This window comes from Odocoileus virginianus, chromosome 23 (assembly GCF_023699985.2).
Source record: "Odocoileus virginianus isolate 20LAN1187 ecotype Illinois chromosome 23, Ovbor_1.2, whole genome shotgun sequence".
Classification (NCBI taxonomy): domain Eukaryota; kingdom Metazoa; phylum Chordata; class Mammalia; order Artiodactyla; family Cervidae; genus Odocoileus; species Odocoileus virginianus.
This window is the reverse complement of record NC_069696.1, coordinates 32,515,937-32,542,224: the sequence shown is the minus strand read 5'-3', so window position 1 is coordinate 32,542,224 and position 26,288 is coordinate 32,515,937. Positions and strand designations below refer to the sequence as shown.

At 39.6% G+C, this 26,288-nt stretch overlaps 1 protein-coding gene across 12 annotated transcripts in view; it reads right to left on the bottom strand.

Annotated features, from left to right (window-relative positions):
- The window catches only part of PPFIBP1 (PPFIA binding protein 1), a 195,461-nt gene that overhangs the window by 38,808 nt on the left and 130,365 nt on the right, over positions 1 to 26,288 (bottom strand). For 8 of the 12 annotated variants that reach the window (XM_070453840.1, XM_070453839.1, XM_070453837.1 and 5 more), the window contains 6 exons: positions 23,805 to 24,010; positions 11,120 to 11,206; positions 8,899 to 9,012; positions 6,931 to 7,062; positions 1,614 to 1,706; positions 726 to 818 (listed from right to left, as the gene is read on the bottom strand). In XM_070453840.1, coding sequence (XP_070309941.1) covers positions 726 to 818; positions 1,614 to 1,706; positions 6,931 to 7,062; positions 8,899 to 9,012; positions 11,120 to 11,206; positions 23,805 to 24,010 — 725 coding nt within the window. The remainder of the gene's footprint in view (positions 1 to 725; positions 819 to 1,613; positions 1,707 to 6,930; positions 7,063 to 8,898; positions 9,013 to 11,119; positions 11,207 to 23,804; positions 24,011 to 26,288) is intronic. The other 4 variants (XM_070453844.1, XM_070453848.1, XM_070453845.1 and 1 more) reach the window with 1 other exon arrangement.

The window sequence follows — 26,288 nt, the reverse complement described above, 5'->3', positions numbered from 1 at the left end:
ATTTACTGAAGTTTGTTTCAGCTTCATTTTGGTAAAGAATTACTAGCTTTAGCAAACTTAAGTTTTGCTGGTTATATTTAACACAGGAAATAAAGCTATGCAATGCTAATAAGTGTGCCTTTATTTTCAATATAACATTTTTTCAGTTGGTAAAGATATCTATTATGTTCAGCATTATGAGAAGATGTAGCTCTCCAAAGCAGCTAAGTTGGCCTATTATAGTTTTTACTTATGGTGGGAATGGACACCAAATATGAGGAATTTTTAGTAGCATTGTCAAGAAGTGCTGCCATGAGCTCACTATGCTTCTAAGCAGTAACATCTACTCACTGCCATGATAGAGTTAACTGCTGTATGCATTTACCTTTGAGAAAGTCTTGAAAGAACAAGACTGTTTATTACTGATACCAAAGAGAAGTCTTTCCCAGGTGAACTTTTGCAATTTTTTTTTTACCATGCTTGGATCTCAGTCTAAGAGAATGAGATTTAATTTATAAACAAATACTTTCATTTTACAAGTTTATTACTTTTCACTATTTCATATGCTTCTGAAAACAATGTTAGGGATCGCAATGTCCCTTTAATTAGCTTTACACATATTAAAAAAAAAACAGGGGACACACACAAAAAAATGAATGCGCACACCACTAAAAACACCATCACAGCAAAACAATGCAAGCCAGAAAGCAACAGGCCATGGACCCATTACCCAAGGTCTACTACACCTTCAGTGACTCCCACTTTTGTTCCATCCGCTGCTTTTCATACTGCATCTGACCCACCTTGATTTTCATGCTAGAAAGTTTGGCCATTAAAGACTGGTAGAGAGACAGGAGTGAAAGAAAACTACAGATAGAAAAAGACAAGCTAAGTAACCAAGAACACAGTATCAGTTTATAAAGGAGGTTAGATAACCGAGAGAAATGACAGGTTATGTTCTACCAAATTAGTTAAACCCTGATTCTTATTCAGAATTGTTGCTGTTCAGTCACTAAGTTGTATCCAACTCTTTTGGGACCTCATGGACCTACAGCCTGCCAGGGTCCCCTGTCCATGGAATTTTCCAGGCAAGAATACTGGAGTGGGGTGCCACTCCCTTCTCCAATTATTCAGAACGTTAAAGTCACTCAGTCGTGTCCAACTCTTTGTGACTCCATGGACTATATAGTCCATGGAATTCTCTAGGCCAGAACACTGGAGTGGGTAGCCTTTCCCTTCTCCAGGGGATCTTCCCAACCCAGGGACTGAACCTAGGTCTCCTGCATTGCAGGCAGATTCTTCACCAGCTGAGCCACAAGGGAAGCCCAAGAATACTGGAGTGGGTAGCCTATCCCATCTCCAGCAGATCTTCCTGACCCAGGAATTGAAACAGGGTCTCCTGCATTGCAGGTGGATTCTTCACCAACTGAGCCACCGGGAAGCCCTTATTCAGAACAATAGTGTTTAAATTCTAGATGGTCTCCAGCTTGGGGAAAAACTTTGTTCACTTGTAAAATGCCTTAAAATGTCTTCTTTATCACATTCTAGTAGAAAATGTATTTTATCTATATTATTGATCATGGATGAGTAGTGGAGCCACTTATATAAAAATTTTTGCCATTATGAAACCTTACCTTGGTAGATTTCAGCTTTTTCTCATACTGAAGTCTTTCATTTTCCATTTCACTGACTCTTAACCTCAAATCATTGATCTCCTGCATTAGGCCCTGTCCAAAAAGAAACAAGGAAATACATTAGGAAAGCAGTAAACACCTATTTACCTACCAAAATAGCGGTTTGGAAATCCTCAGTCAATGGCTCTTGGGTTATAGCTGGATGAATGAGATTAGACAAATTGGAATGAATGAGCCTCCTTGAGAATCTTTCCACTGAATCTTCCCATGGATCCATTGAAAGATCCGTTGAATCTTTCCATTGAAAACATGGCCTCCACCCTAAAATGATGGGATTGATTACGGAAATGAAAAGTGATGATAATTTTTAAGAAAGGGATGGTGGAGCCTGGTGGGCTGCCGTCTATGGGGTCGCACAGAATTGGCCACGACTGAAGCAACTTAGCAGCAGCAGCAGCAACTGATCACTTGTTATCACTGAGCAAATATTTCTAGATTAAAAATCACTATATGAACTCCATCTTTTTAAAATAATCCAGAGAAATTTTCTTTAGTAAAGTCATTTACTTTTAGGGCCTTTTCAGCAATATATGGGTATTTATAAAAATATTTTTCTAATTTCTTAATTTGCCTACAAAAGATACATATTGTTCCTCAACTCAATCTGGGAGAAATGAACGAAATTTAAATACTTTATACCAAGGATTCTAAATTTGAGGGTAGATGAGAGCCCTGTCATTTACAAATATATTCAGTATCATAATATAATTTTATGTTTGGAAAAATGCAAAAGAAAGCAACCCTAATGTTTTCATAATACAATCACACACCTTCTCTACTTTCATTTTAAAAAATCTAATTTGTTTGTAAACATTGTCTAAATATTCTGAGCAATAGTGACATTTTTGTCCACAGGCCAGAGAGTAGGAAAAAGAAATTAGAATGCAAAACAATACAAAGTCATCCAGAAGCAGGACTCAAATAATCCGTGAAGACGCCTTTTCTCTAACAACAAGGTATGAAGCTTCCACCAATGGTTAACATGTTTTTGTTCCTCTCAAGACATTTATTCCTGAGCCACAAATTCACAGGTAACAGAAAAGAATTACACGAGAATGCTATAAAAAACAAACAGAACAATGCTATTAAAGTGTAATGAGTCAACCTCACAGAGGCCAGGAAAAGGATGCTCTAGTGAAATACACTTCTCAGAAAACCTACAGGTTTTTAAATTGTAGTTTCTTATAAAATGGGGGAAAGTACTACCTAGTATTACATAATATTTATAAATATTATAACTATTAATACAATGTTTCAAAAAGAAGCTATTTTCTGTTTATGAATGACATAAATGTTTGATATCATTTAATAACATTTTAACTGTGATTAAGTTGTGATTTAGTTTACCTGTAAGTTCAAAATTCAAGTGAAAGGAAAAAGTCAGTTTCTCCCATTCATTTATCTACCACTTATTAACCACTCTTGCATAATACGAGTTCTTAGTAATCTTCTTTAATCAATCTGGTCTTCCACAGATATATTTTCCCACTTATTGTTAAAAGTGAATTCTATTTGGATTAAAATTCTATTTGGATTGTTTCAATTCTGTTGTTGAATTGCTGACTGCTGGAATTTCTCAGCTTTGAATTCTATTTGGATTGTTGTATTTCACCACTTCCTTTAGAAATAGTGGCAATTTGTAAAGAAGAAACAAACGAAGAAAACAGAATTATAAATTGGGGTCATTTTTCTATTAAAAAAGAACTATCCAATTATCCCTTGAGGTAATACTGTAAGTATGAACATAAATTTTTAATTTGAAAGAAGCCCTATCGTTCCACGATAACTCAAGCTAGAAAATCTGGAAGCAGCTCCTAAATATGAAACCTTAAAAAATGTAATACAAATTATTTCCAAATAATATCTTATCAGAAGTTCATTACTTTTAAAAGTGAAAATCTTTGTTATCTTTCCCTTTTCCTTCGCAGAAAACTAGGGCTCCACAGAAGCTCATTTCTGATATCTGTATTCTTACCAGAAGGGGGCACTGTTGAATGATGCTAACCACCTATCAACAATTCCTGGGCTAGGCAAGTCCTGTCTTCCAAGGTTTCAAGACTTCTACCCCTCATCTTTTGGAAGTGCCTATACTTCTACTTCTTCCCCACACTCCACTGGTTTCTTAGAAACTAATCTCCAGATAACCTAAAATCTTAAGACAAAGTTAAAGAATTTTGGATTCATGAAACAGCCAGAGAAACATTTCAACTAAGGGGAAAGGGTAGGAAAATGAGCATATTCAATTTTAAGTTTTTTAGTTTCAATCTTAAAGACTACTTCAATTATTTTCATATATAAAAGCAGTTTATAATATCCCATAATCTCTAATCTCTAAAACGCATGCTACATCTTACCAATAGTGCTGAATGTTTATTAGAAAGTTATCAGGGATTGAAGTTTACTAGAGTTTTGGTGACAAGATCACCTCACATATGATTGAGGCCATGCAAAAGTAAAGCAAGAAAACACCAAAAGAGGTTTTACAAAAAATGCAGACAAGCTCAAGAGATAATAAATATTGCTCTGGGACCTTACCAAAAAAAAAATCATAAAACAGCTAGCTACTTCAACTTAGTCCTAATGGTTGGTTAACATCTTGTATCCAAATTAGCCACAGTGGTATGAGTTAAGACTTTCCCTAAACTTTGTATGTATAGTAAGCCCACTCCTTAATGCTTCAAAACTACTAACTTCTTTCCTGACACCAGAGTTAGCTCTACTGCACCTTACCTACCTGTTGACTGAATTCTACCACCATTTTACACAGCAGCTGTGGAGTCAGGGAAGGACAGAAAGGGAAAAGAAACAATATTCAAACAGATTTTTAAAGAAGCACAAAAGCAAGAATTTTAAGGAAACTAAGTAGTTTTCTAAGCTTTAAGACCTCCAGTCTCAGTTAAATGAAAAACGTACTAACATAGGTGACTGATAAAGAGTTTTAAGATTAAAACGTGAGCTAAAACCCAGATGCCCATCAGCAGACGAATGGATGAGGAAGCTGTGGTACATATACACCATGGAATATTACTTAGCCATTAAAAAGAATTCATTTGAATCAGTTCTAATGAGATGGATGAAACTGGAGCCCATTATACAGAGCGAAGTAAGCCAGAAAGATAAAGACCATTACAGTATACTAACACATATATATGGACTTTAGAAAGATGGTAACGATAACCCTATATGCAAAACAGAAAAAGAGACTCAGATGTATAGAACAGACTTGTGGACTCTGGGAGAAGGCGAGGGTGGGATGTTTCAAGAGAACAGCATTGAAACATGGATATTATCTAGGGTGAAACAGATCACCAGCCCAGGTTGGATGCATGAGACAAGTGCTCGGGCCTGGTGCACTGGGAAGACCCAGAGGGATCGGGTGGAGAGGGAGGTGGGAGGGGGGACCGGGATGGGGATACATGTAAATCCATGGCTAATTCATTTTAATGTATGACAAAAACTACTGTAATGATGTAAAGTAATTAGCCTCCAACTAATAAAAATAAATGGAAAAAAAAAAATAAAACGTGAGCTAAGCTGGGATTTCCTTCTGCTACTGAGGAAGTAATACATATACCAAGACTTTCCCGTATAGTTATATATTTGACAGAAAATTTAACTTTAAATATAGCAATGGAGTATTTACTGTTGTTGTTCAGCCACTAAGTCATGTCTGACTCTTTGCAACTTAAGAGTATAAACCTTATTAAATTCAGATCTATGAAGGACTTTCATACAGTGGAAAACATATGTAATATAGCTCATATCATGATGGCATGCAGTCAGCATAAAATAAATACTTGATATGAAAACAGAGGGGAAGAGTAAGTAAATAATTTCTCTTCTCTCCTTCTTGGTGCCCATTTTGTAGCTAAGTATGATACTTCTCCATACCCAACCAAGCAAACAAAATAGAGAAAAATGAAGAGAAGTCCCTAGGAGAGAAAAAAATTTCTACAGCTCTTTATATTTCTTTTCTAATGAGTAGATTTCATATGTTCTGCATTGCACCTCCTGAAAAAAAGCAGTTAACCAGAAGACCTAGAGTAACAATAAACTAAGTTGAACAAACAAGAAAGCATGTTTAGCCACGAAAATGGGTACTTCAAGGTGTAAAATCTACCCTGAATTTCACAAAAGTATAATCGGCTGTATTTATTAACAACTGGAATGACTTACATGTGGAATAGACCAAAAGTAAAAGTCCAAATTAAATGACCTCTAAAATCTGTGATTCCATGAGTACATAATGAAAGCATGTTTGCTATACCTACTTAAAAATTTATTATACAGTGAATAATCAATGTGCCTAAATAAAAACTATTAGTAAAGTCATGCACTTGAATCCATTATTTCCACAATGAAGAGAATCAGTATGGATGAACAGATGAACGGACAGACAGACAGATACATGAATGGCAAAGAGATAGACAGAAACTCCAAATGTCCTAAAGTCAAAAGTATTTTTAAAGGCGAGTGAAAGGATTAATATTTCATATCAAAACTCTCAAAATAAAAATTACTATTATCATTTAGTGATAAAAAGTCAATGTAAGCTTATTCTTAAAAAGAAGTATGGATAATGAGGGCATATAGTAATTAACTGCCTCTTCTTCACAACTCCAAGGAATTTTAACTTGTTCTAGAAATATATGTGTGTGAGATATATAAGTATGCATATATATAAATTAAAATGAAAATGTTAGTCGCTCAGTCATGTCTGACTCTTTGTGACCCCATGGACTATAGTCCGTCAGGCTCCTCTTGTCTATGGAATTCTTCAGGCAAGAATACTGGAGTGGGTGGCCATTCCCTTCTTCAGGGGATCTTGCTGACCCAGTGATGGAACCTGGGTCTCCTGCTTTGCAGGAGATCTCCCTATGGATTGTAACCCACCAGGTTTCTCTGTCCATGGGATTTTCCAGGCAAGAATACTGGAGTGAGTAGCCATTCCTTTCTCCAGGGGCTTTCCTAAGCTGGGAAATGAATCTGGGTCTCCTGCATTGCAGGCAGATTTTTTAACTGTCTGACCAGGGAAGCCCTGTATCTATATATATACGTATGTGTACATATATATGCGGTTAAGTCGCTTCAGTCGTGTCCAACCCTTTGCGACCCCATGGACTGTAGCCCACCAGGCTTCTCTGTCCATGGAATTCTCCAGGCAAGAATACTGGAGTGGGTTGCCATTTCCTTCTCCAGGGGTGTGTGTGTGTGTGTATGTATATGTATATAAAGCGAGAGAAAGGGCATCACTTACCTCCGTGTCTCTGAATCTATCTTCATAATCCAATCTGTCCTTCTCTACAGCTGTCAGTTTTAACTTTAAGTTAGATATTTCAGCCATCAGGTCCAACTTCTGAGTTTCTAAAGATGTCCTACTCAGAAGCTCCTATTAGGATTGAAGAGATACATGCAAAAGCTGCTTTATTATAAACAGTCACATATGGATGTGTCTTTCTTATGACCATAAAACAGTATTATTAAGTAGAGGATGTGAAGATTAATTCTAAACAGAAACATCTGGAAAAATTATTTGCTTAATTAACCTTCACTGAGGTTAATTAAACTCAATGAAAGTTAACCTTCATTGAGCCAAACTAGTGTTCAATAAGCAGTACATGTCTGCTTTGTGGGAAGACATATGTTCTATTGACAAACACATATATGAACTTAAATATTCTTAAGCCTGTGATAATACTGATGATGATATTATGTTTGCTATGTGAAAGGTACTGTTCTTACATGTACTAAGTGGGTCAATCCTCAAAACAACCTTATGAGATAGAAACTCATTAGGATAACCCATGAATTATCCTTGTTCAAAGGTTGAGCCTCTTGATGAAGGTGAAAGAGGAAAGTGAAAAAGTTGGCTTAAAATTCAACATTCAAAACCTAAGATCATGGCATCCGGTCCCATCACTTCATGGCAAATAGATGGGAAAACAATGCAAACAGTGAGAGACTTTATTTTCTTGTGCTCCAAAATCACTGCAGATGGTGACTGCAGCCATGAAATCAAAAGACGCTTGCTCCTTGGAAGAAAAGCTATGACCAACCTAGATAGTATATTAAAAAGCAGAGACATTACTTTGCCAACAAAGGTCTGTCTAGTCAAAGCTATGGTTTTTCCAGTTGTCAGGTATGGATGGGAGAGTTGGACTACAAAGAAAGCTGAGCGCTGAAGAATTGATGCTTTTGAACTGTGGTATTGCAGAAGACTCTTGAGAGTCCCTTGGACAGCAGGAGATCCAACCAGTCCATCCTAAAGGTAATCAGTCCCAAATATTCACTGGAAGGACTGATGTTGAAGCTGAAACTCCAGTACTTTGCCCACCTGATGCAAAGAGCTGACTCATGTGAGAATACCCTGATGCTGGGAAAGATTGAAGGCAGGAGGAGAAGGGGTCGGATGAGATGGATGGATGGCATCACTGACTCAATGGACATGAGTTTGAGCAAACTCTAGGAGTTAGTGAAGGACAGGGAAGCCTGCCATGCTGCAGTCCATGGGTCACAGAGCGTCAGAAACAACTGAACAACTGTAACAGTTGAGGAAGCTAAGGAACAGAGAGGTTAAGAACTTGCAGAAAGTCATTACAGCAAAGAAATGGCAAAGCGCAGGACTAAACAGTCCTATTCCACGTGCAGTGTACCCACTGTATTACAGGTCCTCTAGTAGACAAGCATCATACATGTGTGTGTGCCCATATACGTTATAAATTATGTCCACTAAAAGTCATATAATGTACTTGTGTGTTAGTCACTCAGTTGTGTCGGACTCTTTGCAACCCTATGGACTGTAGTCCCCCAAGTTCCTCTGTCCATGGAGTGAATAGCCTTTCCCTTCTCCAGGGGAATCTTCCCAAGCCAGGGATCGAATCTGGGTCTCCTGCAATGCAGGCAGATTCTTTACCAATCTGAACCACCAGGGAAGCCCTTTTTCCTAATTCTAAAATATACATTCATGGTTGGAAATGAGGCAACCGTATGAAAGCATAAAGAGGAAAACTGAAATCATGTACAATCTTATTAATATTTTACTCTAGACACTAATTGCAATGAACACTTTCTATTGTGTGTGTTTGGAGACCCACAACTCTAGGTTTTTGCTTCTAATAAGCCAGTCTAAGTGAATCATGAAATTCACCACTGTATCAGAGCAAACACAACATATAAATGTAGCATCTCCAACAGGTCAGCAGGGAAACCCTACCTCTGAACATACCTGCTGCAGCATTTCCTCTGTGGCATTCAACTTCTCTCTGTGCTCTTCAAGGCAGAACTCCAGATCGCGTATCTTCTCTCCTTGAGCCTCCACTTGGTCTGTCAGCACACTCACCTGTACACAGAGCAAAACACTGTCACGGATTAGGAAGAATCTGGGTCCCACTGTCAACGTTATTTGTCTACACAGAACAAAAACTGGGATGATGTTACCAATCATTTGGTTGTTAAAAAAAAAAAGAAAGAAATCTAAGCATTAATAAGAAACCAGCCCTTCACACGCTTATTCTTATCATGCATGTTGGTTTGGGGATTCCTCTTCAATTTTTAAGGAAGTTCGGGCTGAACTGGGGATGTGCAACACTTTCTAGGATAAAAACACTGCAACTCTTTATGAGAAAGAGCATGTACACAAATTATCTTTTTTGGAGGGGCCGGTGAGGATGGGAGACAGTATTAGAGATTAAGAGAGGAAATGGAGTTAATATTTGAAACAGAAGTCCTCAAGGACTAGTTCTGTTTTATTTCCCAAAGCGGTCCGTGGAGGGCTTCCCTGATAGCTCAGTTGGTAAAGAATCCACCTGCAATGCAGGAGGTCTGGGTTCGATTCCTGGTTTGAGAAGATCCCCTGGAAAAGGGAAAAGCTACCCACTCCAGTATTCTGGCCTGGAGAATTCCACGGACACGGAGTCGCAAAGAGTCAGATATGACTGAGCAACTTTCACTACCGACTGAAAGTGGTCTATAGCATTTACTTACTGAAGTAAAATATTATAACATTATATTAGTTTTAGGTGTACAATGCAATAATTTGATACTTGTACACACTACACAGTGATCGTAACAAGTCCAGTCACCATCCACCACCATACCATTGACGCCCTTCACTCATTTCAACTATCCTCTGATACCTTTCTTCTCTGGTAACCATCAATCGGTTCTCTGTATCTATGAGTTTTGTTTTTTGCATTTGTTTTGTCTTTTCGATTCCGCATATAAGTGAAAACAATTGGTAGCTGCCTTTCTCTGTCTTGACGTTTCATTTAGCCTAATACCCTCAAGGTCCATTCACATTGTCACAAATGGGAAGATTTCCTTCTTCTTTTATGACACAGTAGTATTCCACTGTAAATATATATATACTATATACCACATCTCCTTTTTCTTCTTTTTAACTTAAACTTTTTGCTTTGTACTAGGGTACAGCATATTAACAACGCTGTGACACTTTCAGGTGAACAGCAGAGGGACCCAGCCATACATATATTAATACATGTATACATTCTCCTGCAAACTCCCTTCTCAGTCAGGGCTGCCACAAGGACTATTCAATTTTGATACTTGACAAGGAATACAGAAAAGAATCCTGGGAATCCAAATTCTGTGAGGTCTTTCATGATCCCACCGTCCACAAACGTGTTCAAAAGCCAGGATGCAGCTCAAAGGTCCAAGAGGAGCCACTAGGTTGGTCTCTCATCCTCAGTATTTACTGCAAATCTCTGAGCTTTCCTTCCAAGGATCACCAGCCTACTAAATAAGCTTGGTTTTTTTTCTCCCCTACCACGCAGCTTGTGGGATCTTAGTTCCCTGACCAGGGATCAAACCCAGCCACAGCAGGGAAAGCATCGAATCCTAACCATCAGGCCACCAGGGGATTCCCTAGGCTTCAGTTCTTTTAGTTCAAAATACCAAAGTAAAACTCTTTGTCAAGGATTTAAAAGACGGTGAAGGAGAGGAAAACTCAAATTTAACCTACAAACAGGACTCCACTACCCACTTTGCTTTGTTTGGTCCATGGCATCATTTTTCAAATTGAAAAAACTAAATATATATTCAGATTCAGAAATTCTTATTCATATTTATGAAATAGATATATGAACATACAGACACACACATATATACATATATAGTTACAAAGTCAGAATTTCTGCCATATATATGTATTTTTTAAAAAAAGATCATTTATCAGAAAATCAGATGACATTGTGGCTATCACCAAACTGGCCCTTGAAGAGCAGAGGCTAAGGGCCGCTCACTCTAGACGGGGTATGCATACCCTTGTTCCGTCACAGTCCTCACCGGTCCCTAATGTGTATAGATGGCCCCGTACTTATTTCTATTAGCAGTCTGGCTCCTGTAAGCAACTGAATTTGCCACCCCAATTTAAAATGGTCTTTCTAAGTTAAGTCATGAGGGGAAAAAAGCATTTAAAAATCACTTGCCTGAAGGACGAGGGATTCTTTATCATTTTCTAAACGGGCCAGTCTTTCTTGATACACATCTCCGTTCCCAGGGAGGTGTCCATTCGTCTGAAAAAGGAAGTGATACATGTAAGCCTGACCCTCTTTAACACCGAACTACTGTGGGAAAATAAAAACTGCGTATGTTTTTAATCCAAGGAACCTGAATCGAATTCAGCACAGCTGTTACTATTAATACAAAATATTAGAATGCAACATAGTTCATATAAAAACAGCAACAACAACAACAAAGCCCTTCTCATCAAGCAGAAAACCATGACCCAAAAGGGACAGTGACTCCTGAGAGTCACTGGCAGTGAATACCCACCTGAGACATGCAATGCTTTGTGAGTGTGTGGTTGGGCACAAAATCCCTCTTTCTCCTGAATGCCATGATCAATGGGAATGTACTGAGGGGGCCGTCCGTTCCTCCCCTCTCCTCTCACAGTCCCAAATCCAGGGCTGCAAATGCGAGACTGCAGGCTTCTTCCCGCTACTCCAGTCTCCAGATCACAGAACAAGTGTTCCCTTTCTCCCTGAAGCACTTCTCTGTTTTTCTTTTCAAGACTTTAAACATTGAGTCCTCCACTGGCAGCACGGGCCAAGCTCACTGTCGATTTATCATGTTCTGGTACAAATGCCAAAGGAAATACAGATTGGGGGTGGAAGTGTGGATTTTTTTCTCAGCCATCTTATATGTGCAAGTGATTAAGGAGACACATTGAAAAGGCTTACAGAGTGCAGACAACATAAAAACGTCATTTTGAAACACAGCAGTATATGTGATGTGTCCCTTGGTATCTCATTTAAATAGTTCATAATCACATAATGTGTAATCCCAATAGAATTTTCTGATTACTCATTCAAATACAACAGAAATACAAACCAGTGGAGTCCAAAATGGTTAAACGGGGCCAACCAGAGTTCAACTGGAAAAGCAAATAAACCACCCCAGACTTAGAATCAGAGAAAACACACACTCTACATCCTTACTGCCCAGAACATAGCTGATGTGACAGCCATTATTTTTCCAGAATCAACTGCTTTTATCATTCTACCTTTCCAATTAATGCATTTTCTAGTATAAATTCTGGAAATACCAAAAGCTATGTATTGGGAAGGAAACAAATACAAACAAAAATGGAGAAATAATGAAAAAGAAAATTGCACAGCATTTCTTCTAAAAATATATACATCCCATAAGACCACAAGAGAATCTGAAACTAGGTAGTAAGCACACACTATATGGGTGCAATTTTTAACATCAGCTGCTTGACCACATACCTGCACAATAACCACAGCATAATCACAGCCAGAACTAAATTACAAGTATTAGAAGGAGACTGATGGAGTGGCTAGGACGACTTCCATCCCTGAGGACTACCAGGAAAATGAAATTTACCTTAACCTCTTGAGGATTGCTTTTGGGGAAAGAAGCAGGATGTGTAATGCATGTTCTCAATCTGAGAAAGTTGCTAAGACTCACCCTACATGACTTTAAATCTCCCATTTTGACCATGAACATTAGCAGGCATCTGCTTTTAAAATTACACAAGCAATGCTTTATCAACAGACATGTTCTCCTGGGTAGGAAAAAAAAAAAAAAAAAAGCTTTCTGCTTAGTGAGGACAAAAAAGTAAAAGTCCTCTTTCTCCTGACTGAAGGAAACTATAGCAAGATCAGAACTGTTTCTAGAGCAAGTTCTAGAAGTGTTTTTTGAAGCTACTGCCTATGATATGGAAATAAGCTGTCCCCCAAACCAGTTCTACAAAATGATCCATTTAAAAAATACTAAAAATTGACCACAATGAGCTCATGTTTCTCAACACTGTATTTACAAGCAGTCGTAACACTCATGAGTAGTTTATTTTTAAACACTAAAATAACTTAAGGAATAAAAGACAAATGAGCCACCACAGGAATAGTTATGCACTTCTGAAGTATTCTGTTGGTATATTCAAGTAGATAAAGGTCTGTTCTGGTCACACTTAATTTCTGCCATTTTTTGTTGCCTTTGCCTCAAAAATGCTAGCAAGAGGCACATCCCACTAGGCAAACGCCCTGCTGTCTCTATCCTTCCTCCATCTGCTGCGCCCTTCCTCCCAGATCACTCCATGCCTCCCCAGACCCGGCATGCTCTCTCAAACACTAACTCTATTCCTTCTGCATGGACTGCATCTCCCACGCCTTCCCTCCTTGTTCCATCTCATTCCTTAGGATCCAGCTCAACGGGGGCTTAGTCTGGAATGTCTCCCAGGAGTTGCCTGTTCAGTTATATGCTAGTTAACCACACCCAGACAACCCTTTGTTGCAGCAGGCATCACACTGAATGGACTAGGCTAGACTTGACTGCATACACAACTCTCTGTACCAACAGACTCTGAATTCTTTGTACAGTCCTCTCAATCTGATGCACAGTGGGTGCTAACCGACTGCTGAATGAACACTGATCGATGTTCAATAAACACCAGGCAAATAAAAGATGAATGAATGTTTGGTTTTATCCTGGCCTTCTTCCTTCTGAGCAAGGCATTTATTCACATTTCCTCTACTACCTGGTATGCACACACCATGATCACTAGCTCCTTTCCCCTCAAGTCATATCCTCTCTTCCTACCATATTTAAGAGGTGACTTCATAGCTTTTTTTTTTTTTCATCCATGCCGCAAGACTTGTGGGATCTGTTTCCTGACCAGGGATTGAAGCTGGGCCCTTGGCAGTGAAAAGTGCAGAACCATAACCATTGGCCCTGCAGAGAATTCCCTCCAGAACCTTTTCAACGGTCAGTAGTTGAGGCCCTCTTGCACGAACTCCCTCATATACTTCCTTCTTCGACACACAGTATTGCATATCGCCTCCTACATCTTCCCTGTCTTTCTTCCTGCCAGTCTCGGGAGAACTGATTCTTAACTCCTTCTTACAAGCTTACCATTCTTCTACTTTGGATCCTTGACTTTCTTTTTTCCCTGTGAATTGACCTACACTTATCGCCTCCATCCTTATCTCATCAGTTTCTTTCTCTCAATGAATTTTCATTCTCCTTTCCAAGATCTAACTCCAAGGCTCTGTGCCCACCTCCGTACCAGCTCCCACTTCTCTCTGCCTACAGAAATCCACCTTTCACAGCTGCTTCCCACCTCCTCTTTCTTATACCATGTTATTCTCTTCTCCTCTACTGAATTCTCTTCCACGTCTTGCCTTGAACTTCATGATTAGCTTTTCAGCATATTCTGCCATATTGTAAGGGAGGGCTTACAAGTGATTTTATGCATCAGTCATTTATTCTTCCTAATAGTCTTTCAGTGCTAATAGAAACTTTATTACATTTATTTTGATTCTCCCACAATGCTTATGAAATTCTAAGCCTATAATTAAAAACATATTTGGTATAAACTCTTGCTGGGTGAATTTAACATCCAATGCATTGAAGACCAGCCAGCCCAAATTATTTTACTCAAAATCCCAGAGATGCCTTCAAAAGAACTCTTTCTAGTGCCACTCACGATGCAACCCTTTACTGACCACATTCAATCCAGCTGAGAGTTTAGGTCATAACTGGATCAATGTGCAGATTTTACCAATGCAGTCTTCAACTAACAGTGGGTGTGGAGGGGCGGGACTGGAATACACCAGGGAGGGCGGGGCAGGAGAGGCAGCTGGACTGTAATAGTGATACTTTAATTAAGGGACTTAAGGAGTTTGCCAGATTTTCCTGACATTATGTCAGGATGTGGAGGGATATGTCTAAAAAGCTTTATTCCTCACAGAATTATAGAATCCTACGGCTAGGCAGAAACCACACCCAAGAACATGAATTGCCTGAATTCACATGGCAGGTGCTACACACACCATCTACTTTACCCTTCACCATCTAAATAGAAGCTCTTCTCTTTATATTAATTTCCCTGTAATCATCAAATATAAATACACAATCAAGTAAAAAGATGTTACAAATGTTAACATTTTGCATTATATGATTCTCTTCTTTAAAATGTTTTATTACAGAAAGCGTCAAAATATATATAAAAATAAAGACGACAACGACAAGACCCTTTGTTCTCAAACCCAGTTTCAGCTTCACAACAGGTGGGAGTCTTCTGTTATTTTTGTAGAAAGTACCATGTTGTGTTTTTGTCTGAGTTTCTTAGTTTTATTGGTTTGCACTGGCCTACACCTAGCTCTCTTTTCTCCCCAACCTTCACTTTTGGTTTGCTGTTCTTTCCTGAGCTCTGTTGTCCTGTAAAAATCCAAAATCAATACACCAGTCGTGATTTGCTATGATTAAACTTATTTATCTTATAATATAGAACTCCTTTGGAATACAGCATTCCCATATCAAAATGGTAACAGAATTAAAATGGAGAAAAGAAAATCAGTCCAATTTAATAGATAACAAATATTTAAAAAGAGTTGGATTAGCACCATCTCTTTCTCTCACACACACACACACACACACACACACACACACACATTCACACTCTTCTCATTCTAGCTCTCTCCCCACCAAGTAAATATACTAGCCTCTTTTTTTTTTTGGTCTAATCTTTTGGCCATACTATGTGGCATGTGGACTCTTAGTTCCTTGACCAGGGACTGAACCCGCAACCCCCTGCATTGGAAGGTGGAGTCTTAACCAGTGGACTGCCAGGGAAATCCCATAAATATAATAGATTTAAAACTGCCATACACTTATGATTTCATGATTCTATTTCTTAAAATTCAATATCAAGAAAGGAAAGTGGGGAGTTCCCTGCTGGCCTAGTGGTTAGGACTCTCGGCTTGCACTGGCGTGACTCAGGATCAGCCCCTGGTCAGGGACCTGAGAGCCCTAATCCTAACCCTAACCCTAGGCCTAACCCTAACCCTAGGCCTAACCCTAACCCTAACCCTCCCACAAGCCACACGGTATGGCCCCCCAAAAGAAAGAAATAAAAAGGAAGGTGTGTTCAACTAAAGCTCATTTAATTAAATGTTATCTTTAGCTGCCAAATGATATATCTAATACAGGGTCTTTCATGTCCTAATCACAGTATTAATATTTCTACCACTGCATGCAAACATCCATTACCTGCTTTCCACTAGAGGAAAGACTGAAATAAGACTTGAATCTTTCAGCCACAAATATCACAGTCACATTTCATTTGGGTCCAACACACAAGACAGCATCTCACACTCTTGTACAAAGAGTCAACAATGTTGGAAACCAATCCCCCAGGCAGGAGCAGGGCTCTGCTGTCTGGTCCTCACACTCGATGTGGTGTGATTAGGATGGAGAGGCCTGCTCCTGGGCTGTAAACAATCATCTCAGGGCAACATCGCTACCACGCAGGGCCACTGGAGCAGCCCCTCCGCCTGGCCAGCGCCCCTTTGTACTATGGCACCTCTGACTCCAGGGCCATCTTGCAAACGCCCCACTTACATTTTCCTCCTAAATTTCTACTGAAGTTCAAAAGAACAGCCTCTTCAGGAAGCCCTCTACTTATTCCAAAATCTCACCATCTCCTCATTTGCTAAGAAATCCAAAAGGGGAACTAATCTCACATGCATTTTATCATACCCCCAAAACTCAATCATGACCCTTCTCCTAGAAAGACATCAGTTTATTCAATGTTGTCAGAAAGTACATCAAAGACTGAAAAGCAGAATGATCCTGAATATATGCTGTACTTTCCAAGTCAAGATTACAGACATGACAGAATCAGACTATGGCTTCGGGGTTTTGTTTTTCTGGGTTTTAATTTTCACGATGCTTGTTTCCCAGAGACAGAAGGCATCTTCTTAACTAAACAGTCAGCTGGAGCAAAAACAAGTGCTCTGGAGCAAGAAAAACCACAGGAGTAGGTCAGCCTCTAAGACTCACTACTCCAAAAATGTAACTATATCTGAAATGCTGGCGAGAACAGCAGATGCCAAGGGCTTTCATTTGCCAGTCTTTTCAGAAGTATCATGAGTGCGCTTCCCTCGGAGCATCTATGCCACATTAAACTATTCACGGCCACGAGCAGCGGCTGTCCTGTTACGTGGCCAGGGCCCGCCTGCATCCCCGTGTCTGTGCATCCACGGCCAGCACCGGGTGAAGAGACAGACTGCTTCAGTGTCTCCTAAAGAGTTCTTTTAGATCCCTGAGAAGGGAAGATGGGCTCTACCCCTTCCTCACCTTATTTTCAGGCCTATCACGACGCTCCCGAAGCTTTTGTAGCGGGCAGAGGAGTACACACTGAGACTGCAACATTATCCCAGTCACAGGTATGCTCCCAAGCCCCATGAGTTCCAGACGTGTGGAAAACAGAAGTCCCCCAAAGCTAAAGCCAGCTCCTATTCTAGGAACAAAACACATTCATTTGTTCACCCATTGTTCATTCCTATATTCAGCATTTATAAAAATCCAAGACACAGACATAGAGAACAAATATATGGAGATCAAGGGGTTAAGGGAGGGTGGGATAAATTGAGAGACTGGGATCAACATATATACACTATTGATACTATGTATAAAATAGATAACTAATGAGAAACTATTATATAGCACAGGGAACTCTACTTAATGCACTGTGGTGACCTGAAGGAAGTCCAAAAGGGATGTAATATATGTATATGTATGGCTGATTCATTTTGCGGTATAGCAGAATCTAACACAACAATGTAAAGCAACTATACTCCAATGAAAGCTTATTTTTTAAAAACCCAGCTATGTGACAGGCTGCAGACCTAGCAGAAGAATCTCTTTTACTTTGGGAAGGAGAACTTTGAGATCAAGGAAAAATGCTGTGTCTACTTTTTTTGCCACTTATTCTTTCAGGGATCCCTTGGAGGAAGGGATGGCAACCCACTCCAATATTCTTGCCTGGAGAATTCTATGGACAGAGGAGCCTGGTGGGCTACAATCCATGGGGTGGAAAGAGTCAGACACAACTGAGTGACTAACACTATTCTTTTTTAACTTACTTTTGTAAAAGAATAGAGGAATCTTTCTATTCAATTCCAACAACTACCGGCAGCCTGGGATTTCACTGAAAGCGCCTCTCTCACTGTTCACACACTGGCATCTTTTGATGGAGAACTCTGCTGACTTGGTCCATGTGCTTTCCTGTTTCTATGGACCCTTTCCATGGGAGTTTTCCAGAAGCATAAGGGAAAAACAGGTTTAACTTCAGCTAGGATGTCTCAGTGAGAGAAGAGGCACAGCTCGTATAATTGTGACCACACACAGGATATAACCTTAAGATGTATCTTGTTTGCCAAGGCTGGAAAAACATTCCCTGGAGGCACACAGGAAAAGAGAAAGAAGCTGGCCAGAGACTAGCAGGGATCAGAGGGTGGCGGGGTGGGGATGGCGTGTGCAGCTGGGGGTCAAGGACTTGGGGAGAACAGCTAGAAGCCCTGGAGAGAACATGCCCCGTGTCTGAACTCTTTAAATAAATTATGAGTATTGGTATTTTTACGAAACATTTAACCCAAGGGACACTTAGGATTAATATTATCTTTTTCAACATAGAGAAAAGATAGAAATGCATTATAATGGTTTAACAGTTCAGAAGTCAGTCAAGAGCACTTCATTTCCCCCACTGATATACTACTGGGTTATTATGCCTGATTTGCAGTTTTTACCATGAGTATTTTCATTCACTTTGTTGAAAACTGTCTTTTTTTTTTTTTAAGGGGATTCTTTTTTAAATTAATTTATTTGACTGTGTCGGGTCTTAGTTGCAACATGTGGGATCTTGTGCTATGTGCATGGATTCTCTAGCTGTGGCACGTGGGTTTAGTTGCTCCACAGCACGTGGGATAAGTTCCCCCGACCAGGGATCAAACCTGCATCCCCTGCATTGCAAGGTGGATTATTAACCACTGGACCACCAGGCAAGTCCCCCAAACTGTCTTTTTCTGTAATTTCTGCTGACTTTGAGATTGTGTCATAATTAAAGCTCCCAAACAACCAGACACTTTCGGATTTCAGGATCCAGTCAAGGTCATGAACCTTGCCTCTATCTATTGGAAAAAGCATTGTAAGGATGTTCTAGGGCAGTGCATCAAGTTAGATCTAAAGTAAACAAAAACTACTTGCTAGGCTCAAAAAATTAAGACTTTTTTCTATTTGCCCTCTTAAACTTTGAGCTTAATAAAGTACATAATTCTCTGTTATTAATATTTGTGTTAACATACATTTCACAATTGAAACAGAGAATTATACCTCAGTAGTTGAACAAATATGTCATATTTAACCAATTTGTTGCTGCTGCTGTTTTACCACAGGAGACAAATCTCAAGTCTTAAAAGAAACTTACTTCTTAGAGAGCTACATGTTTAGCTACCCAATTAAAACAAATTCATTTTTATAGATTTAACTTCACTTCACTGTAACAGTCTTACTATTTTCCATTTTCTTATCCCGCTTCTGATCATCTAAAACAATTAACAGGGCAGCAGAAATTAGTAGCGAAGAAATAACCTGCACCCTGCAGGAAACCAGGGCATCTTCCTGGCCTGGGTAAAATAGTAATTAGAAACGCAAAGGCCCAGTTGCACTAATGAGAAGCTTAGCATCAGTCAGTCTTAAGTAAATGGACTTTCAGGTTGGCTGTCACTAAGCATGAATGAAATATTAATTATGTAACTTGTATCATTAATAAGTTCTTCTAAAACATTGTGGAAGCTTCTCCATAGTGGGAGAAATGTCTGCACTCTTCTGTGAAAGAAGTAAACTATATAAGTAATTGGTAACCGTCACCCCGCCCCATAACCAGGCTCAACTCCTTTCTTTCCTTCGTTGTAAAAGGTCCTGCTAAATGTTTCCCTCTACTCTCTACAATCCACTCTTCACTATGACCTTTTTGACTAATCCTCTGCCAGGCTCACCGACAAGCACTCAACATACGTTAGCTAATAGGATCTTCACAATCCTGTGTGGCAGAAGCCACCATTCCCATTTGACAGATGAGGAAACTGAGACAAACAGCTTAAGACACAATCGGGAGAATCCTGTGTTCCTTCAATTCTAAGATGCCACCAAATTTTAACAAATTTCTAATTTAAAATTTTTTGATTAGGATAAAATACACATAAAAATTTACTATTTTTATATGTACAGTTCAGTGGCAATAAGTACATTCACAGGTCTGTGGAATCATCACCATCATCCATCTACAGAACTCTTTTCATATTGCAAAACTCAAGCTCTGTATCTACTAAATATTAACTCCACATCCCACCCTTTCTCCCGCCAATGCAACCACTATTCGATTTTCTCTCTCTATGAATTCATTTGACTACTCTAGGTATCTGCATGCATGCTCAGTCATGTCCGACTCTTTGTGACACCTATGGACTACAGCCTGCCAGGAACCTCTCTGCCCGTGGGACTTCCCAGGCGAGAATACAGGAGTTTGTCGCCATTCCCTTCTCCAGGGGATCTTCCCAACCCAGGGATCAAACTCAGGTACCCTGCACTGCAGGCAGATTCTTTACCTTCTGAGCCACCAGGGAAGCCCAAAACATGTACAGATACCACTTTTAAGATCATAAAACACATCACAGCTTCTTAGATATCAAATGGGAGACATCTATACTATCAGCAAATCATTAAATTGCAAGCATAAGACCTTCTACCTGTTGGATTCTTAATACTGCCTCAATTCCCTTTGGTTCTAAAATTAAAGTCTACAATAGGCTAAGCTCTGACTATTCATGTCACACCCATGCCTTTTTGTTTAGCTTATTTTTTATTGAATTTATTGTAATTGTTCAATTACAATACAGTGTTAGTTGCTACAGTATAGCCAGGTGACTCAGTTATACATATATATACACACAAATTCTTTTTTATATTCTTTTCCATTATTGATTATCACAGGATACTGAATATAGTTCCCGGTGTTTATGGTAGCTGGGACTGTTGTTGGTATTAAGTCACTAAGACATGTCCAACTCTGTGATCCCATGGACTGAAGCACATCAGGCTCCTCTGTCCTCCAGTGGGGATTAGCAGATGTAAATTGGTATATCCAGAAGGATAAACAACAAGGTCGCACAACCTATGTCTTCATTATTCCAAACACTCACTCCCACTCTCTCCTTCTTGCTTTGGGCTTTGCCCTTTGTCATCAATCTTTTTTTTTTTAATTTCATTTTCTATGTGCTTGCAAAAATACATGTAATTTGGAAGGACTGGATTTCACATGAGGGGATGGATATAAATCAGTTGTACAGATATAAATAAGTTTAACCCAAGAAAACTTACCCCTCTGGAGTTAACATTTAGTTAGTTTTTTAACTGCCATTGTTTGGGATAAAAACTGAATCTTTTTAAGGTGTGTAAAGTATTTGTCCATTTTGTGGATACATAACTTTAAAATGTTAGATATTAACACAAAGAGCAACCAAACCACAAATTAACAAGCTATTATCCATCAAGTCAATAAATACAATAAATAAATGCTATTTTAATAAATATTAAATTCAGTTCATTCAAATGTATATACCATTTTATCATTCATGGAGCAACATTCATCACAAATGTAATTACTGACCATCTACTGCATGCCAAGCATTGTTCTAGGAACCACTGATGCAGTGGTTTTGTTTTGATTTGTTTTAAATACAGTCAAAAGTCTCAGTGATACTTCCATTCCAGTTGGAGAGACAAAAAAATACAGATAAATATGGAAAATACACAGTACATAAGAACGTGGTACATTCATAGTAAAAAAATAAAAGTAGGGAGATGTACTATGAAGAATAACTATGTGAAATTTTAGATCGGGTGGGCAGGAAAGGCCTCACGGAGAGCACAACTTTTAAGTAAATGCAATGAAGCTAGTCATCCAGATAATCTGAGAAAGGAATTTTCTAGGCAGAATAAACAGCCAGTGCAAAGGCCCTGAGGCCCAGTTTCACCAACATGTTTGAGAACCAGTGAGGAAGCCCACGTGCCTGAAGTGGAGCAAAAGAGGACAATGAGCTCTGAGGTCAGAAGGCAACGAGGAACAAGTGCTAAACTAAAGGGCTTGCAGTCCAGCAAGCACTGTGGTTTCTAAGCCACATGTGACTACCACCGTAGGTTTCTCAAAAAGGCATGGATGACATGATTTACGTTTCAGGAAACACCACATCACTTTCAATCTTTTCCAGAAACACTTTAACAGACTGAGCACCTTATTAATGGAGATACTTTGGACACGAGTGAAACACTTAACCACAGTGCCCTCATGTTCTGGCTGCACTGGCTGCCTCTGAATGCAGGGTGGGGATGGGTTCCTCTAAGTTCCCTCCCCAGAGTGTGCTGAATGGTCAGGAAAACAAGCAGTAAAGAAGGGGCAAGGGAGGAGGTAGAAACAGCCTGAGAAATATGCCAGGAAATCTCTGGTTTCAGAGCATGAAGCAATTCCCCAAAGAAATCAGCAGACCTGGATACTTAAATCTCTAGAGGAGAAACTTGCAGAAAAACTAAAGGTGCAATAATTAGGTATTGTGTATTACACAAAGTAAAAGATACAAAGAAAATATCTAAAATACTAGCATACAAAGTAAACTATCTCAAAGTAAGACATGCAAAGTAAAATACTTATGCGTATTTTACCCTAATCAAGGTTGCGGAGATGCGCTAAAAGATGGACTGTACCATTGCGCTAAAAGATGGACTGTACCATTTGCACTTGAAATGGGGAGGTACGCTGGCTGGAACAGGGGGGCATTGGTGTTTGTGTCACATCACATGAAAATGCTTTAGGTGCAGGATATACTGATACCATTAAGCTTCCCAAAGCAAACAGCTGACATTGGCATCACAGACCAAAAATAGATTTTCATTCTTTCATGCAATTTTCATTAACTTTTATATAAAGACAATTAACTTATAAGCTTATTCATGCATTTTCCTGAAAATCTATCCATTAAATATTTACAAACTAAACACTTTTTCTAGCTCCTCTTTTGAATATTTTTGTGACATTCTGTGGATTTTGTGTGTTTAACACATACTAAAACATAGCATTTACCATTGTTTTCAGGGGAAGGGCAGATCTGCCATGCCATCAGTTTTCGAGAAGGATGCCTAGAAAGAGGCTCATTGTTCAGTGACTAAGAACACCATTCAGAGCCCAACCCACAGACTCACTCATGTACTGGCATCGAGATGACTGTCACAACCACTAGATGGCGCTTGACACCACATACTGCCACCAACCCGTCCCTTATTAGAATCTAATCACTGCTCCCGCTGCAGTCCACGGGGTCGCAAAGAGTCGGACATGACTGAGCAACTCAACTACAACATTCACTGCACTCCCTATTTTGAATCGCTATCGGGCCCTTTCAAATAAACTTCCCAATATTACCAGTAAAGCATCTATTAAGTGCAAAACTCTTTCCCTCACAGGACTATTTGTTTTAAGCCACAGCAAATCATTCGAGAACAGTTCAAATGCTAGTCTACCTTTAAGGGCAAAATCAGGTGACCAGCTGGCACATAGGAAATGTATACCAACATCAATTTGTAAAAAACTATCTTTAGAGTCAAAAGGAAATCAGAATCTCTTAATGGATAAAGTTGGGGCAAACTTGTTGCCCTGTAGCTGTTTTTTCTTGTTCGGATCAGCTACTTTGTCTTCTAAGTTTTGGACTAAGCAATGGAAGATTCAGGGTGTGGGGCTGGTAATGAGCGGATATCTACCATTTGACTCTGGAGCCACTCAATGAGCGTTTCTGCCGTGGAGTCCGGGATCTGACACCTCAAGCCTTCCTTCTCGTCTGCTTCCATCATCTCCAGCAACCCGCGCAGGTCTTCCACAAGGTGCAGGGCTCGCAAGCTTCCCATGAATGGGGAGGTGGGGGACTGGCAATCAAAAATCCCATTGGAATATTCCAGGGCCTTAGAACCTAGGTTTAAAAAAAAAAAAAATCAGAGAGAGAGCAATGGGATTTATGCTGGATAATATACCAAAGCTGAAGGTGGCAAGCAAGTCTAGTCACAGTGAGGAATGACCAAACAAGTAGGGAAAAGAGAATTCAATCACGTAAATCTCTCCAAGGGATAGTCATTTGGTGAAAAAGTAAAAACTATGTAATTGATGAGAGATTGTTGCTGTTTAGTTCTTGTATCCAACTCTTTGCGACCCTGTGGACTGCAGCCTGCCAAGCTCCTCTTGCCAAGGGATTTCCCAGACAAGAAAACTGGAGTGGGTTGCCATTTCCCAAATATCAGTGGTAAATACCTAACAGGGAGGCCAGCTGTGTGGCATAGTAAGAGTAGGATGGGTCTTGGTATAAGATGAGCTGAGCTCAAGAGACACAGGCTAAGAAGAGAGCAGATCAGTTTGTGTGGAGCCATGTATTCCCCAAAATAAAAATTTTAGAAAGCATAAAGTTTTTAAATCCCCCTAGAAAGAAGCTGCATATTGAGGTGGAAATTGCAAAGCATAATTTCAAAGGTAAGAGAGCCAGCTCTCAGTTAACTGCCTAGAATTTAATGTCTGAAGTTCAATACCTTACACACGTACGTTGTATATGTACAAGGGAGCATGTGTGGATAAACACTTTCCCCCGCAATTTTGTTTGCAGCCTAGCATCAAATGCTCTTGCTAATGTTAGCTTCAAAATATAGTTTTAAAGCCATTTTTATTTTCTATCACTTCTTACGGAAAACAGTCTACTACTTAAATACATACACTGACTCACAGTGCATTCTGAAAGCACCCATAGACACCTCTACATCTCTTTGATTTTTAGTTTTTGGTCTATCAAACATACCATCAAATATATATATTAACTTTATGCTTAAATTTCAGCAACTATGATATTTAGGCCATCACCTCACAAATCCGGGCTTCCCTTGTGGCTTAGCTGGTAAAGAATCCGCCTGCAATGTGGGAGACCTGGGTTCGATCCCTGGGTTGGGAAGATCCCCTGGAGAAGGGAAAGGCTACCTACTCCAGTATTCTGGCCTGGAGAATTCTATGGACTGTACAGTCCATGGGGTCACGAAGAGTTGGAACCAACTGAGTGAATTTCTCTTTACTTCTCACAAATCTAAAGGTCTTACAACTGGATGAGACCTGTTAGCCAATGTGTAAGTTCTCTCCTCAGCTGGCCACAGGGTTGATCAGTTCTAACAATGGGGAAAGGAATTCTCTTCCAGCTATTTAATGCCATTGATGTCCCTGATCAGCGGACTACAAGATTTGGATCAAACATCTACCAAACTATGATAACGGTAACCACTGATATGTACAGTGATGAATGCTAATGGAGCCACACAACCATCTAAATCAGCCTCCTCAGGAAACCCTGCACAGTTGAGATGAGAAATCAGAAAAAAAAAAAAAAAAAAATAGAGGTGAGAATGTCAGGAGGGGGGAAAAACAGAAAAGCAGCAAAACCCAGACAGATTATAATGTCCTATATTCCAGCACTTTTAAGTATTAGGATCATGCAACTTAATGATTTAAAAAACATGTGAGCCCATGGTAACCCTCTGTTCTGTTCGGTCTTCAACACAAAACAAAGTGGGAAAAGGGGAGAGGTGTGTATTTAGAAAAACTCCCAAATGTTTGTTGTCAGTTCTCCTCTTCTCCCTCTTACCTCAGTTGGAGAAATACTGATGGTAATTTGAAAACATAAATCCAGATCCCACCCACAAAGCTGTGACTGACTTAGTGTGAGATGAGAGCTGGGGAATCTTGTCTTAATAGCTCTAGTATTGCTCCTGGGGCCCTGCCAGGACTGAGGAACAAGGACACAATCTAGTGGAATGTGCGACATATAATCCCTCAGAAATATCACTTCCCTTGATGAGAGGTAAGGTTATATATAATCCCTGGGAAGAACCTAAAATTGGTTCTAATTATTTTATTTTCTGAAATTGTGACAGAGTAAATCTATTCTCATTCCCATATAACAGGCCTTAAACTAATTAAAAGCATATATCATAGAAAATGGGGCTTTCCTGATGGCTCAGTGGTTAGGAATCTGCCTGCAAAGCAGGAGATGCAAGAGATGGAGGTTCAATCCCTGGGTCGGGAAGATCCCCTGGAGGAGGAAATGGCAACCCACTCCAGTATTCTTGCCTGGACAAGGAGACTGGTGGGCTACAGTCCCTGGGGTCCCAAAGAGTCGGACACAACTGAGTGACCGAGCGCACACACATCCTAGAAAACAA